Source organism: Candoia aspera, chromosome 2 (assembly GCF_035149785.1).
Source record: "Candoia aspera isolate rCanAsp1 chromosome 2, rCanAsp1.hap2, whole genome shotgun sequence".
Lineage (NCBI taxonomy): Eukaryota > Metazoa > Chordata > Lepidosauria > Squamata > Boidae > Candoia > Candoia aspera.
Genome location: NC_086154.1, coordinates 81,855,656 through 81,871,407, shown reverse-complemented (window position 1 = coordinate 81,871,407; position 15,752 = coordinate 81,855,656). Strand labels below are relative to the sequence as shown.

Sequence of the window (15,752 nt, the reverse complement as noted above, 5' to 3'; positions counted from 1 at the left end):
CTGGCCGATGCTTTGTCACGTTTACCTCAGGACCTTGACCACGTGGCAGATATAGTTGGGACTGTTCTCACTGAACCACAACTGGGCTTGGTTGCCGTCACTCGGAGCCAGACCCGTGCGCAGGCAACCCCGCCCCCAGCCCCGTCTGGGAAGCGGAAAATGCAAGTTCCTTGTCAGTTACAGAAGGACTTTCTCCACGCACTGAAATCTGACACTTGGTTGCTAACTAATAGAGACAATGTTTCTTTTGAAAATGGTCTGGCGTGGGTGGAACACAGCCTTTATGTGCCTGAAACTTTAAGAGCTGATGTTTTGCAGTGTTCCCATGATGATAAACTTGCTGGACGCTTTGGTTTTGTCAAAACCTTGCATTGGGTTCGCCGTCAATTTTGGTGGCCAACCTTAAGGCGTGATGTAAAAGACTATGTTGCTTCCTGTCCTGTTTGTGCCATGTCAAAGCAAAAAGGAAAACCACAGGGGCTTCTACAGCCAGTGGCCAGCCCATCCCGTCCCTGGGATGAGATTTCTATGGATTTTATTGTGGACCTACCTCCCAGTCAGAAGAAAACTGTCATTTGGGTTGTAAAAGATTTTTTCTCCAAACAAGCTCATTTCATTCCATGTGCGTCCGTCCTGTCGGCCCTGCAATTGGCCCGCCTATTTCTCATCCACATCTACCGTCTTCACGGTAGCCCCTCCCATTTGGTCAGCGACTATGGGACACAGTTTACTTCCCAGTTTTGGAAATCATTTTTAAAATTGATTGGCACCGAACAGGCGCTGTCCATGTCGTCCCATCCTGAGACTGACAGATCTACTCAGATTTTGAACTCCACCCTTGAACAATTCCTTAGAGCATACATTAACTACCATCAGGACAATTGGGTGGACTTGCTGCCTTTTGCTGAAGTGGCTTACAATAATGCTGTCCATCAGAGTACTGGGCAAACCCCTTTTCGTGTGGTTTCTGGTCATGACTTTGTTCCCATCCCTGAGCTGCCACAACCCCCTCCCCAATCCTGTTCTGCCTCTGACTGGGCTGTTAAGCTTGCTGATTCCTGGCCGGTGATTCAACAGGCTATGGCTGATGCCCAGGCTGCTTACAAGTTTCAAGCCAATAAACGTCGTTCTTTGCAACACGATTTCAAAATTGGGGATCAAGTATATCTACCAAATTCATCAAGTCCCCACAACCCACTAAAAAACTTGCTCCCAAGTTCATTGGTCCTTTCCCTATTGTTGGTCTTATCAATCCACTTACTGTTAAGTTGGACCTGCCTCACAATTTGAAACGCTTGCACCCTGTTTTCCATTGCAGCCTGCTCAAGCCTGTCCACCACTCTTCCCGCTGGCATCCCCAACCTCCTCCTCCTGCTCGGATCAGGATTGACGGCCAACAGCACTTTGAAGTCAAGGAGGTCGTTGATTCTCGCAAGCTTCAAAGCACCCTCCAGTTTCTGATCCGCTGGAAACACTTTCCTCATCCTGAATGGGTGCCTGCTCGCCATGTTAATGCTCCTGATTTAGTTAATCGTTTCCACTTGGCTTACCCTTTAAAGCCTGCCACTTAGTGTTTTCTTTCTTTTGGGGGGCAGTATGTCATGTTCACTGTTTCAATGTGCACTGTACATCATAACGTTTCACATGCCATGGTGCTGACACACGTTTCTGTTTGGGAGGGAGCTGCTGTGAAACCTTGTGCCAAGCTCTGTATCTATGTTCATTTCAATGGAATGTGTTTGGGTTATGTGCTCTGTTCAAGGACTTTTCCCACGGACCATCAGAAGCCGTTAGGAGCACCTGGTATTGTGAGCTTGGGAAGATTCTACAGGGGGAGGGATCTCATTCGTACTGAGGGTTTTTAGTTTGCATTTGGCGTGCTTTTTTCATTCTCAGCTTTCTTTGTGATCCTGCATACTATTCTTTAATAAATCAGATATCTTTGTGATCCTGCTCATGAGTCTGATGGTATTTAGAATAGGCAATCTTTACAGTACTCTCCAAGACATATACAAAACAAGAAAATTTAAATCTTGGTATATTGGAAAATAAGTTTCTCTCTGTATGTTCCTTTGTTGCCTTTCATTTTATAAATAAAAATATAATTTAAAATATGCATTTGTTGTTGTTTATTCGTTTAGTCACTTCCAACTCTTCATGACTTCATGGACCAGCCCACACCAGAGCTTCCTGTCGGTCGTCAACACCCCCAGCTCCCCCAGGGACGAGTCTGTCACCTCTAGAATATCATCCATCCACCTTGCCCTTGGTCGGCTCCTCTTCCTTTTGCCCTCCACTGTGGTGAGCTTTTCAAAGACAGAGTTAATGGTAACCTGCCAGCTGCTGAAGTTGAATGCCTGGATGCTCCCTAAATTTCTGTTTGTTTGTTTTTACCCCTTTACTGGCCTACTTTTGTGGAGGAAGCATTTATCTGGTGTGCAAAATGCAGCAGAATATAGAAAGTCTACTTCTTTTGTAGAAGAACAAAAATATTTGCGCAGGGATAAGAAATTGGAAAACCTGCAACAGTTTAATAAGAACTGAGTAATATTACTGGCCATGAAATGACAAGCCACTATAGGGGCAGTGAGTACAAAAGTGGGGGAAGGACATGAAATATAGTATGTTAAAAAAAAGCATTGCTGGCTGCTTCAACACTATACAAGTATTTCATGACAAGCTGTACCACCTTTTAAGAAAACCCACTTCTCTGCCATTCCTGGACAATGCAACACATCTGACCTTTGATTGGTGCTTCACTGCTAAAAGTCTAATGCAAATCCTAAGAGTTGACACCAATCACTGAACACCCTTGGTAAATGACTCTCATGGGCAGGAGTGAAATAGCATGTTACATTTTGAAAGCCCATTCCTTCTCCATCTTATGGAAAGGCCATGATTGAGCTTCAGGCCCTCCTTGGCCAGAATTGCCTTGCTGTTAAGCATAAACTGCAAATCTCTGATCAGCTATGGAAGCCACCGAGGATACACTGGGGATTCCATTTAACTGGGAATAAGCTTTGGTAAGCGTAATTACTGGCTGTATTAAAAGGCATTGGCTGTTTTCTCACAAGCGATTTATAGTGTCGTACAGCATTCACCAGCCATCACTATCTTCATCACCGTTGCACCAACATAGCAATACACTGTATTGCTATAAAAAATAAAGGTAAAGCCTCCTTCCAGTTGAGCTTAAATCCCAGGGACTTCATGGACAGATCCATGCAGTTTTCTTGGCAACAAGGCAGAAGTGGTTGGATTTCTAAAAGAAAGCCAAAAGATTTTCAGTTTATTTTTAGAAGCACTTCTTACTTGCAAAAAGAGCCACAGAACACAGAGAACCGATTTTTTTTTTTCTGGGAAAACAGAACATAGGAGAATTTACCTACATTACAGTTCCCACATCAGCCATCACTATAGGTTGACAGCTTTTGTTCTTATTTTACTGGGATTATGAAACAGGCCAGTCTCCAACGTCCTGAGCACCGGGCTTATCAGTCTCCATAAATCGGGCTTCTTTTTGTCGATGCCTTTCCCTTCTTGGCGCTCTGAAAATCCGAGTCTGGACGAAGGACTCCCAACAACCCTCTCCCATTCGGGGAGCTCCCTGCAGAACTGCCCAGCAAGTTTTTAACAATTCACATTGTTAAAATGCCCACATCCCCTTTACAGAGATTATAAATCACTAGGGAGGAAATGGCCATCATACGGCCAGCTGTTTCGTCTTCCTACTTTCTGAGGTTTTTTATCGTTCGAAGAAACAAGCAAAAAGGAGCGGGAAAACAAAGAGTCACAATGGGAACTTATCTGAGCGCTTGCAAAGGAAGGCAGGGCGATTGCAAAACACAACTCTTATCTGGACGCCTGCTAACTTTCTGGGGAGGGGCAAATCGATGGCCCTGGAAAGGAGCATGGTTGTCGGGGGTGGAACCCCGAACCCCTGGGAGTCTTCTGAACCTTCAACAAGAAACAGGCGAGTGGAAGTGTTTAAAGTCGCTCTAGCCGGAAAGGAAGGCGCGACGACGAAAGGCGAGAGGTGGAAGTGCGTATATAGCGCGCCGCCAGCGGCGATCTATAGCGTGGGCCCGGGGAGGAGGAGCGCAGGAAGTTGCCGGGGGTAGTGGGGGAGTTGAGGAACGTTGCTGGCTCAGCGTTTCTTCATGTGACAGAATTAGGTCATAAGGAGGCGGGCCAAGTGGGGGGTGAGTGGCCGCGGAGGAGAGGTGAGTGCGAGGCAGGCTGCTGGGATTGGGGCGCAGAAGGGGTTTGCTTTCCAGGCACCTCGAATTAGCGGGCCGGAAAAGCAGGAGGGCTGGAGCCTGCTTTAAACCTGGGGGTGGCTGCGCGGTGCCTCTTGCCTCCGGCCCCCTTTCCAGAGCGCGCGCTTGAGAAACTTCCTTCCCCTTTTGCTCCGCTTTCAGACATCTCTTCTTGGCACCGATTAGAAATGAAGCGCGTTCCCAGTGGTCTCGCTCGGCCTCGTTCCCTTTGACAGCCACTATATCAGAAGGAATCTGGTAGCGCGTTTTCAGACTAACCCATTTTACTAAAAGGCATAAGCTTTCCTGAACCACAACTCACCTGGCTACCAGACTTCCTCTGATGTTCAGGCCAACTCAGAAGATATCAGCAAACACAATAGGTGTTTAACACATTACAGTTGCTAATTGATAAGATGCTGTTTTACTTGTAACCTGCATAACCACCCTGTCTTCCCTCTTCCCTCAATTTAAATCCTACCTCAGTTTACCCCGTCCATGCATCTGATGAAGTGATCACAAAAACTTACTAAAATATACAGTATTAGTCTGAAAAAGTGCTACCAGACCCCTTCTGATTTTTGGGTACCATAACATGGCTTTCCTCCTACAGTGTCAGCAACTTTAACAGTCAGCTTAGTCACACTCATTACATAAAAGGACTTGCTGCTTTTCTAATCCATTCATTTATGAATTGGAGTGTGGTGTTTAACTAATGCTGATGGTAGCTGTGAGGTCTGTGTTTGCAGCAAAAGCCACAGATGTGTGGGTGATGTGGTAAAAATGAACTTTTATGGCTTCAGTTTTCAAGGAGAACTGTCCATTTCATGCAATATATGAAGTGTGGACCTTAATTACAGGGAAGAGGAGGCAAGTTGCAGAATATTCAGATTATGTATGATAATTACATGATTGTGGCCATTCACAAAGACAGTGATAACTCATCCTAATTTGGTAGCCCATATTTCTAACATGCCTCTCTGGTTGTACTTTGTTGTGGCAGGAGACTGAAAACAGACCATAGCTGGTGAACTGAAAACAAAAAAATGTTTTGGCTCTGGCCATTGGAGAACCAGCTCTTTTAGTTTTTTTTTTTCTCTTCTCAAACCAACATGGAGTGTTTGTTCTAGCATGTTTCTCCTATTTTGCTGGATGTTTGTTCTTGGCATGTCCCTGCCATCCAGTTATCTTTCACTTTAGTAAGAATGTTGAATTGTAAAAAATAAATTTAAAAATCTTATTACAGAGAGACATATCATTTAGTGGGGCTGAGACTTGGTGGGATGATTTTTATGACTAGAATACAGCAGTTGAAAGACAGAAACTGTTCAAAAAGAGCAGATGCAATAGAAAGTGAGATATTAAAATATCCATATTGGTACAGAAATCCAAATAAATTAGCTTAGTGATGCTGTTGAGAATATTTTGTGTTGGAGACAGTGAAATATTTAACATTGGAAACTGCCAGGAGTCACCAGTTGCTTTGCTTCAGTTGTAAATCTGAATTGTAGATTAGTTTTGCTTCAATTGCAAATTGAAGCTCTACATGGGGCTACCCTTGAAGAGTATCTGGAAGCTTCAACTGGTCCAGAATGCGGCTGCGCAGGTAGTTATTGGTGCCCCTTGATCGGTACATGTGACACCACTCCTGCACGAGCTGCACTGGGTGCCGGTTTGCTTCCGGGTCCGGTTCAAGATGTTGGTTATCACCTTTAAAGCCCTACATGGCATGGGGCCAGGGTATCTGAGGGACCATCTCATCCCCATAACATCAACCCATCCCACCCAGTCAAGCAGAGAGGGCATGCTACGGACCCCATCAACAAAGGAATTTCATCTAGCGGGATCCAGGAGGCGGGGCTTCTCTGCAGTGGCGCCTGCCCTTTGGAATATCTTGCCCCTGGAGGTGAGGCAGGCACTTTTGCTCCCAGACTTCCGGAAGAATTTAAAAACCTGGTTCTGCCGCCTTGCCTGGGATGGGAAGGGCAATAGCTCTTCCTGGGGGTGGTTGGCACCATAGTGCCCTCCCTATTGAATGAGAGATTTTTGCCACAAGGGTTGTATATTTATCTATTTATAATTGATATTTGTATTGTAATTTATGTTTTATGGTTTTAATTTGTTACTGTGTGGTAAACTGCCCAGAGTCCCCCCTTGGGGGAGATGGGTGGTGACAGAAATTTGAAATATAAACCAATATAAATCAATAAATTATAAATCATATTTGAGTCCATATGATTGAAGTAGCAAAAAATGACTTGTAATAAATACATAGATTTTGAAGAAGAACTGCATGATTTCCTTATAGTAAGAAGCCTTGAATTCCAAAGCATCTTAGATTGATAAATCTTGCCTGGGTGAGATACACATTTCACAGATTGTAAGGAAAGAGTTGAAAGAAGAAGCACAAATAACATTGTGCTGCTCTTGACTTTTTTTGGAACAATGAACTCATCTGTCAAGTATTTGGGGGAGAGAGAAGCTCCTAAATAGAAAAATGACTATCATTTTAGAAGACAGTGATGTTTATATCTGGATCAGTAGCCAAACCTGTCTTCATGTATTGTTCCGCGTACAAGTGAAATGTGTAATCCAAACATTCTTCTAAAATTGCAGGTTACTATGAAGCTTATAATTCTAGACAATTATGCTCAGGCCAGTGAATGGGCTGCAAAGTACATTAGGAACAGGATAATCCAGTTTAATCCAGGACCAAATAAATATTTTACTCTTGGACTTCCCACTGGTAAGTTACAAACCTGAGTTCATAGGAGGTAAGCTTTGGAGTCATAATTTACTCTGATCTAATTCAGATGTAGGACTTTGCCTCAGTGGTATTATGATCAAGGCATCACTCTTTACACAGGATATTTGTCACAAATGATTATTAAGTGACTAACTCTTTTGAAGGCAATTCTGTTTCCTCAAATTTAGAAGAAAAAATCTTACATGGAAATAATATATCAAGAGCTCGCAATTTTGTTTGAACACATTTGACTGGTATATGAATACAGCAGACTTTTATTCACTCCCAGACTGCATATATCTGCAATTTTGAGAGCATGTCATGAACATTCTCACAATTAGATGCCCATAGCACGTCTGGCCAGTTATAAGATACTTTGCTAGGAGGCTTTGCATATATTTTGACACTGAAGGTTGATGGATCACTAAATAGTAAAAAAGAAGAATGGTTCACCTTTCCTTGATGGTGTCCAGCCTCTGTATTAATAGTCCATTACTATTTTCATCATAATAACAAAGATTGCATTACTATAATGGTAGATGGAATTAGATGCCTTTTTAATTTATTTTTAACCCACTTTTCCCAACAAAGCCCCTATGTTAACCACTCCCATGATGAGTTCTCTTTCTCCATAATATTTAATAATTTACCTCAAGTCATACTCTGTTGCTGATGAGAAATGGAGGTGAAATGAAACCTATTCTTTTTCCTAAAACATGCGCCCAGCTTTTCAAACAAGGGTACTGTGTTATGAGACAGGGCGAAACAATCTAATGTTCAAGTTTTCCTTTTCCTTCCATAAACTCTAATAATTCAGCACTGGGCAGTGACTGCTACTTCATTTCATCGGTAGCTCTTGATGGGAATGAAGGGCCCTGTGCTGATGTGTAATGTAATAGAGTTCATTTTAACTAAGAAACAGGATGAGACTGTTTTTGCTGGGAAGCAACACTGGCCCTCTGTTTCTGAGTCACTGTGTCCTTTGCCACTATGTGTTATTTTAATCTAGTCTCTTGTGTTGAAGGATTGAACCCTACCTGCCTTTGGGTATCTTACTGTACTTAGCCATATTTCTTTTTCATAGGAAAGAGATCAGGAGTAGCATGTAACTATTAGGTTAGCTCTTTAGGTAGTAACACTTTTCCCAAATTCCTATCTAGTACATCATCCCATAGGAGATATAAAAAGAATTGTACTCATTTGTATACAGTATAGCAGTCCTTTGAAGAATGCTTCAGAAAATGTCACCAAGGAAAGGTGCACTGGCAGTGGATGCTAATGCAGTTTTGGGGACCTTGGCCCTTCTTGGGGGGTGAAACTCAGCTGATGGAGCTGTGGTGAGCTGAAGAGCGTGTTTTGAGCCATTGTTTCTGTAGTCACATAAACAGTTGCAGTTTTCAGTTAAATGCATGCTGCTTACCATTTGTATAGCACAGCATTTGTTTTCATGGGTGGTATGTTGCTTTCTTTTCTCTCTAGGTAGTACCCCATTAGGATGTTACCAAAAACTGATAGAATATTGTAAGAATGGAGATCTCTCTTTCAAATACGTGAAAACCTTCAATATGGATGAATATGTCGGTGAGTCACCTTTACATTTAAAGCTGTAGGGAGGTGTCATCATTTATGTTTCTTGTCAACAATTTTTTTTAGTGTATATAGATAAACATAGACTTATTTTGACATCGTAGTATAATGATTCAGGACCTGAGCTGTGAATCATAAGCTCATATGTCATCTTTTAGCTGCAACTCAGCTGAGCAGTAATAGCCAGCAAATCATTCTCTCTTAGCAGGTATGTAGATGATAATCCTGATATACCTTAAAGAATTGTTGTAGAAATTGCTGTGATGATTTATAGTAAGTGACTTGAAACTAAAAGCTGCTGAATATTTCTCTTTAAGATACTCTCTGTGAAAAAAATGGGCAGGCAAATGAGTATCCCATTGTAGTAGGAAGGAGCTAAGCAGTTTGAATGGTTAACTCAGGCTAGGCAACCTGAGGTCCTTCAGATGTTTTAAACTGCAGTTCAGCTCCATCCAACCTGGCTAGTACCAACTATTGTGGACATTGTCATCCAAAACATCTATAGGCTACCACTTCGTTCCTCAGAAAGGTCACCATTCCTTTTGACTCTACCATTTCCAGAGTCATGTGAGCTGGGCTAGTTCTACTCCCTTTGATTCTGGTAAAAATTGTTGAGGGACAGGTTGGGAAATAGCCTTGCTCCTCTTAATCTCTTCTCCTGCCCAAATTGGTTCTGCTGCAATTTCTGAGGAGCAAGTGCTCTTCATAGGATGCAACTACAATTACTCAGGTCAGGTTTTAGGGATTATCAAGTGGAGACTTTTGGTTTTTTTCTCAGGATTGGTGTCGGGAAAACTTGTAGGAAGGAGTGTTGTGTACACCACCTTGATCATGGTGGGAAATAGATTGCCTCATTATATTTCGAGGTCTTAATATATTACTTAGTTTATTCTAAGGCATAACATTTGTTCATCTAGTTCCGAGTGGTCAGTTGTGACTAGCAGCAGCTCTCTAGGAGCTCAGGAAGTTATCTTTCCCAGCTTGTGTTACCAAATCACTTTTAATTGGAGTTGCCAGTAACTAAACCTAGAACCATCTGCATGTAGAATAGGGAGTTTTTCTCCTGTGTTACAGCTATTGTAGGCTGTCCTTTCAGTATTACGGATGGAAAGATGAGACATAAATAAATGAACTAAAAGCAATCACATGTCAACACACCATTCTGTCAGGTCTTCCAAGGGAACATCCAGAGAGTTACCACTCCTTCATGTGGAATAACTTTTTCAAGCACATTGACATCTCTGCAGAAAACACTCACATTCTGGATGGGAATGCAGATAACCTACAAGCAGAGTGTGAGGCATTTGAAGACAAAATAAAAGCAGCTGGAGGAATAGAACTCTTTGTTGGGGGTGAGTATTTAAAGGTATTGTAAGCAGGAGTGAGGTTGCAAGGGGGAGTGTTCATCACAGCTTTCATGTCATTTCAAACTCCCACTTTCAGGGGAGACTATTCCTGATGCTACAGATTAGACTAAAACATCAGGTGATATACAAACAAGACTTTTTGAACAGACTTGTGGTCATGTTTCAAGTTAAGTTAATCTCTGTAATGTTTCCCAGTTATTGGTTGGTTAATTAAGCTCAAAAGAGAAAACAAGGATAATAACAAGGATAATAAGAGTAATTATTTTGTATTGGTCTATGACCGTAATAAAGAGTGATGATGAGAGTAATTATTTTTTAAAAATCAGATGTTAAATACAAGTAGTCCTTGTTTAGCAACTACAATTGGGACTGGCAACTTGGTCATTAAACAAAGCGGTTGCTAACTGAAACCATGACTGTGCTTATGATCTTACTTCAGCTTTGCTTTACAGACCTGCAAAGGTTGTAAATGCAATGATTGATCGCAAAGTTACTTTTGCATCACCGTCGTAACTGCAAACAGTTGCTAAACAAGGCAGTTGCTAAACGAGGACTACCTGTATGCAACTTTTAAATCTAAGAATTGTATGAATGACCACTTTTCCTTTTTTTCTTTCTTTCTCTCTCTCTGTGTAGTAGTAACACTGATGAAATGTCTTTTAATAACTTGATAGAAATGACTGGAAATGCTAAGTAAGTTAGAGATTAGTTGGTGCTCAGTACTGAAACACAGTTATGCAGGAACAACATATAATTGCAGCCCTAAGGGTGTTTGTCTGGGAGTGTCCTGTTTGAACCCAAATCTGTTGAATAACATAGATTGATTGGGCTGGTTGCAGTCTGGCTTGAGGTTATATAGCCCATATTCTACTTCAAGAGCAATGGGCTTATTTGTAATCCTAGTACTGGAACAAAAAAAAATACAGTGAGGGGGACTACAGTTCAAACAACCATACATCAGGGTTTTTTTTAAAAAATGAACAAATGTACAAATAAGAGGAGTTGGAAATAAACTGGACCTGATTCAAAGGGAGATGCAGGTTCAACCAGATAAAAGCCATAATACTGCTATCTGTGGGAGAATTTGTTACAGAAATTATTGTAGTGGTTGAAGTGTTGTACTGGCCTCAGCGAGATCCATCTGAAAGTTTGCCCCTGGCCATGGAGGTTCACTGGTTGGCTCTCAACCCAACCTGCTTCCCTGGGTTGTTATTTTGGGGAAAAATAAAAGGAAGGGGTGTGAGTACTCTGTATACTGCCTCGAGCTCCAGAATAAAAGGCAAGATGTAAGACTAACGAACAGTAAATGAGATGTTATATGGCACCAGGGAAAATGGAAAAATGTTGATGGCCAAGAGACTGAGCTTAAATGAGGCACCAAGCTGGAATATTTGATGGGGATAGAAAAGTCCCATTATAAATCTTATTGGGGGTGGGTTGAATATCTGGAAAGGTTCTGTGATTATGAGCTTAACACTGAATTTGGAAATCCATTTGTCTGGAAGAAACATTTATTGATAAATTATAGGCTTTGCTGAAGATTACTAGAGCAGCCAGGGCTACTTCAATCTGCATCATCATTATTTCTACTTGCCTTGTAAGTAGTTCTAGCCCTCTTTCCAGTAATTTTGCTAATTCCTGCAAGACAATGTTCCTGCTCCAGATGTTTGGCAGCATGTAAACTTTTAGACGATTACTGCCTGACATAAAGAAACATTCACAACCACCTGTTTGTGTGAGGCACTTATTATTCTCAAGTAGTTAATCCTAACTCTTATTCTCATCTAGTGTTTACCCACTATCAATTATAACAACATCAACCCTTTCCCCTACAGGTATTGGTCCAGATGGTCATATTGCCTTCAACGAACCAGGGTCAAGCCTGGTATCCAGAACTAGAGTGAAGACATTAGCTATGGACACAATATTGGCTAATGCTAGATTCTTTGAAGGTGACCTTTCCAAAGTGCCAACAATGGCTCTCACAGTTGGAGTGGGTACAGTCATGGATGCCAGAGAGGTTAGAAGCACAACAGCTACTCATAGAAGAGAGGTAGAAGGGGAATATGGAACAAGCAGTTTGTCTGAAGAGAGGAATTCTGGGTTATTCAGTATTAGAGAATACTGGACTTGGAAGGGGCCATTAAAGCCATCAAGTCCAATTCCTTCTCAGAGCAGGAATCTAAAGTATCCCTAACAGTTCACTGTGCAGCCCCACTTGAGGAGATCCAGCAAAGTGGAGCTCATTTCAGTAATCAGCTGTAATATCAAACTGCTCTTACTACTAGGAAGTTTTTCCACAACCCGCCTTCCTAAAACTGGAATCCTTAATTTCTTCTCTTCCTGCGTTCTTTGAAAATGGAGGACCTTTACCTTCTGTGTGATACCCTTTCAAGTATTTGAAGAATGCTATTGCATCTCCCCATGGTCATCTTCTCAAGGCCCACATTTCCATTTCCTTTCATCTTTCTACATAGGATTTAGTTTCTAATGTCCTGATAGTCCTCACTGCTTTTTGAATCTGTTGCAGTTTGTCTGAATATGGGTTGGTACTTAATAAGGGGTTGTATTTATTTAAAAATAAAGCCATGTCCTTTCCTTTTCAGCTTCTCGTTCTATAGTGTGTGAAGGTGTTAACTGGTGTCCATAAATGCATGTCAGCATTGAGCATGATGCACAATTTAGACAGGGAACTTCCTTCAGGCTTCTTTTTCTGACATAAAACACATCTGTGGTGTAGGATATGAACTGGCCATATGCCTAGTGATGAATATAAATGAAATGCTTTTCTGATACTCCCAATGTTATTTCTTATTTTATTGCAAGTTTTGTTTTCTGTTGCATACTAAATCAAAGTTAAATTTATTGAAGACGACAAACTTAGTCATAGAGTATCTGACTACAACACAAAGCCTCTGAATGAAGTTATAGCTGTTTTACTACTCCAAATAAAAAGCTAAGTATATAAAATATTAGATTCATTATAGTGTATGAAGCTATTATGTATAGTCAATTAATACACTGACAAAACTTTTTTGAAACCTTGGAAATAAATCAGAGATTTTGCAGACCTCTTAAAGGCTTCTGAAATCATTGCTTATAGCTCACTGCATTATCGCTGCTGTTAGGCGAGGGCAAGAGAAGTGATACTGATACTGATTTTTTGTCCATGCTTTCCATTTTTACTTGAACTGATTGGCTGTAACTGGTTCGGTAAATCTGTCAGGCAAATAAATCTACCAGCTTCCAGTTCACCAATTTTAACAGTCCATCTGTTCTTGCATACTAACACAAGCTCTTGGGGATGTATCTTCTGCTTAGAGGATGGAGAATTTGTGGAATCCATAAATTTGGTGGTAAACTACAGAACATAAACTGAAATAAATAAAAGCAAACTGCCTTTTACAAGCATGATATAAATTATGGAGCTGTTTTCTAGTTTTTGATTTTCATATGAATCTTTTTTTCAGGTTCTCTCTAAAATAGAATCTAGATAGCTGTAATAGTTACAGCTGCTTCTCCCTTTTATTCTCTTGAAAAAGTTCTCAATTTTATTTTTATTCTCTTGAAAAAGTTCTCAAGGTTGGTAAAGCAGTTTTTTCTCAACCTCAGCAACTTTTAAGATGTGTGGACTTCAACTTCCAGAGTTCCCTAGCCAGCTCTGCTGGCTGAGGAATTCTGGGAGTTGAAGTCCACACATCTTAAAAATTGCTGAGGTTGAGAACACTGTGGTAAAGCGTCATTGGATGTTTGCAACTTCTCGCAGAATGTTAAGTGTTCTAAACCATCTAGCTCTTCTTTCTCCCAACCTGAAATACCTACATAGTTGAGAATAGCGAGGAGAGTTTAGTATTTATGATGCCTGTCATCAAAAGCCTAACTCTGCTTCCTGTGTGTCTTTTCATTCAGGTTATGATTCTGATCACAGGAGCCCATAAAGCGTTTGCATTATACAAAGCAATTGAAGAAGGAGTGAACCACATGTGGACTGTTTCTGCCTTTCAGCAACATCCACAAACTGTCTTTATATGTGATGATGATGCCACTCTGGAGCTTAAAGTAAAAACTGTGAAGTATTTTCAAGGTAGGTAGTTGTACAAATCTGAGAAATAGTCTATAAATGTTGTCTAGAATATAAAAAGGCATTAGTGCAGCAGTGATGTTTGGTAATTCAGATCTGCAAATCACATTGCAAAAATCATCCATTAAGTTGATACCTGTCTTGGCCAGTCAGAATGTTATATAAGGAGCTGCAGATTTGATTTGGGATTGTCATGCTTTGAATACCAGGAATATCTTCGGAGATTTTAACTTGTAATGCAAACTTTTCTTACTGGTTTCTCCACTATTTCTTAGCATCAGAGATATTTCCTTATTGAATAACTCCTCACAAGTTCGTTGTTGCTTTTGGCTTGTTTAGATTAACACTTTCAGTATTGTCCTTCCATCTTATACTTTTCAGAAATATGGTTCTTCAGGCATTTTCTCAATCTTGTCATTTTTGCCATTCTAAGTGAGATGTTTGCGTCTCTCACTCACCCACACCCATCAAGCATGTCTTCTGTTTAAATTTGCTTGAGCCAGAATCCAGTTGATGGGAACCTTTAAATAGATGAAGAGGTAAGGAAAAACAGGACCTAGGACCTAAATCAAATGTATAAAATAGGAACAAGGGGCTATTTGTGCCACCTCTCTAGTACTGTGATGTTTAACAATTTCAGTATAGATGATGGTGAAAGTGCCAATGAGCCACCACAATCATCTTCTTATATTCAGCAATAAACAGCTAATTATCTGCAGGAAGTTACAAACAGGTACAGTGATACCAGCTTTCTAAAACTATTGCTGGCTTTAACTACCATGCTAAGCTACTTCCTTTCTTTTCTGAGCCGGTACGCTGAGAAGCCTCTTTTACTGTTAATGAAGAAACTTGCAGGTGGCTGTTTATAAAACTCTCCCCTGAATCTTTATCAGCCTGGAAATGGATGTTATACACTTTGGAATGCTAGATTATGGGTGTGGGGCACAACATGGAGATTCTCCCAGCTAAATGACTCAGAATATTTTTATTTTGTTAGATTTATATCTTGTCTTTTTTTTCTCAAGAGTTCTTTTTTTATAAGAATTTTATTAAGTTTCAAGGTAAAGATAAAAGCTACAGAAAAACAAAACACTACAAAGAAAAAAAACTAAAAAAGTGTAGAAACACAAAATTTTTTTCAAAATTACAAATTGGTGACTTCTGACTTTTAACAGCAAGAATATACAACAATTTTCCATAATCAATCAATCTATATTAAACCAAAATCACATCATTTCTATAAATCATTCCATTGGCACATTATAAAAATCACTAAGTACAGTTGCTCCCTCCCCTTATAATAATAATAACAAAAATCCCTTCTCACCCATATGGGTGGTACTGTATGTGTCTTCTTCAACCTCGGATCCTCTACCAGAGGCCTGGGAGTTTGAGGGTTCTACGCAGTATCTTAGCTCTTCCTAGCACTGCACCGTTCTGGACAGAGAGCTCTGATGTTGTTCTGGGATTTGTTGGAGCCACTCTCCCAGCTTGGGGGGTCACAGCCCCAAGCGCCCCTACCACCACTGGCAGTACTTTGGCCTTCACTTTCCACATCCTCTCTAGTTCCTCCTTCAGGCCCTGGTGCTTCTCCAGCTTCTTCATACGCCTTCTTTCTGATGTTGCTCTCACTTGGCACCACTACATCTATCACCACCGCTGTCTTCTGGTCCTTTTATACTACCACAATGTCTGGTTGATTGGCCAGTACC

At 40.9% G+C, this 15,752-nt stretch overlaps 1 protein-coding gene across 1 annotated transcript in view; it reads left to right on the top strand.

Moving 5' to 3' along the window:
• The first annotated feature begins 4,153 nt into the window (after window positions 1–4,153).
• GNPDA1 (glucosamine-6-phosphate deaminase 1) overlaps window positions 4,154–15,752 on the top strand; it is a 16,372-nt gene continuing 4,773 nt past the window's right edge. Inside the window, exons 1-6 of the mRNA XM_063292348.1 lie at window positions 4,154–4,223; window positions 6,876–7,005; window positions 8,485–8,586; window positions 9,762–9,944; window positions 11,795–11,979; window positions 13,869–14,043. Of these exons, the coding sequence (XP_063148418.1) occupies window positions 6,882–7,005; window positions 8,485–8,586; window positions 9,762–9,944; window positions 11,795–11,979; window positions 13,869–14,043 (769 nt within the window). The 5' untranslated portion in view covers window positions 4,154–4,223; window positions 6,876–6,881. The remainder of the gene's footprint in view (window positions 4,224–6,875; window positions 7,006–8,484; window positions 8,587–9,761; window positions 9,945–11,794; window positions 11,980–13,868; window positions 14,044–15,752) is intronic.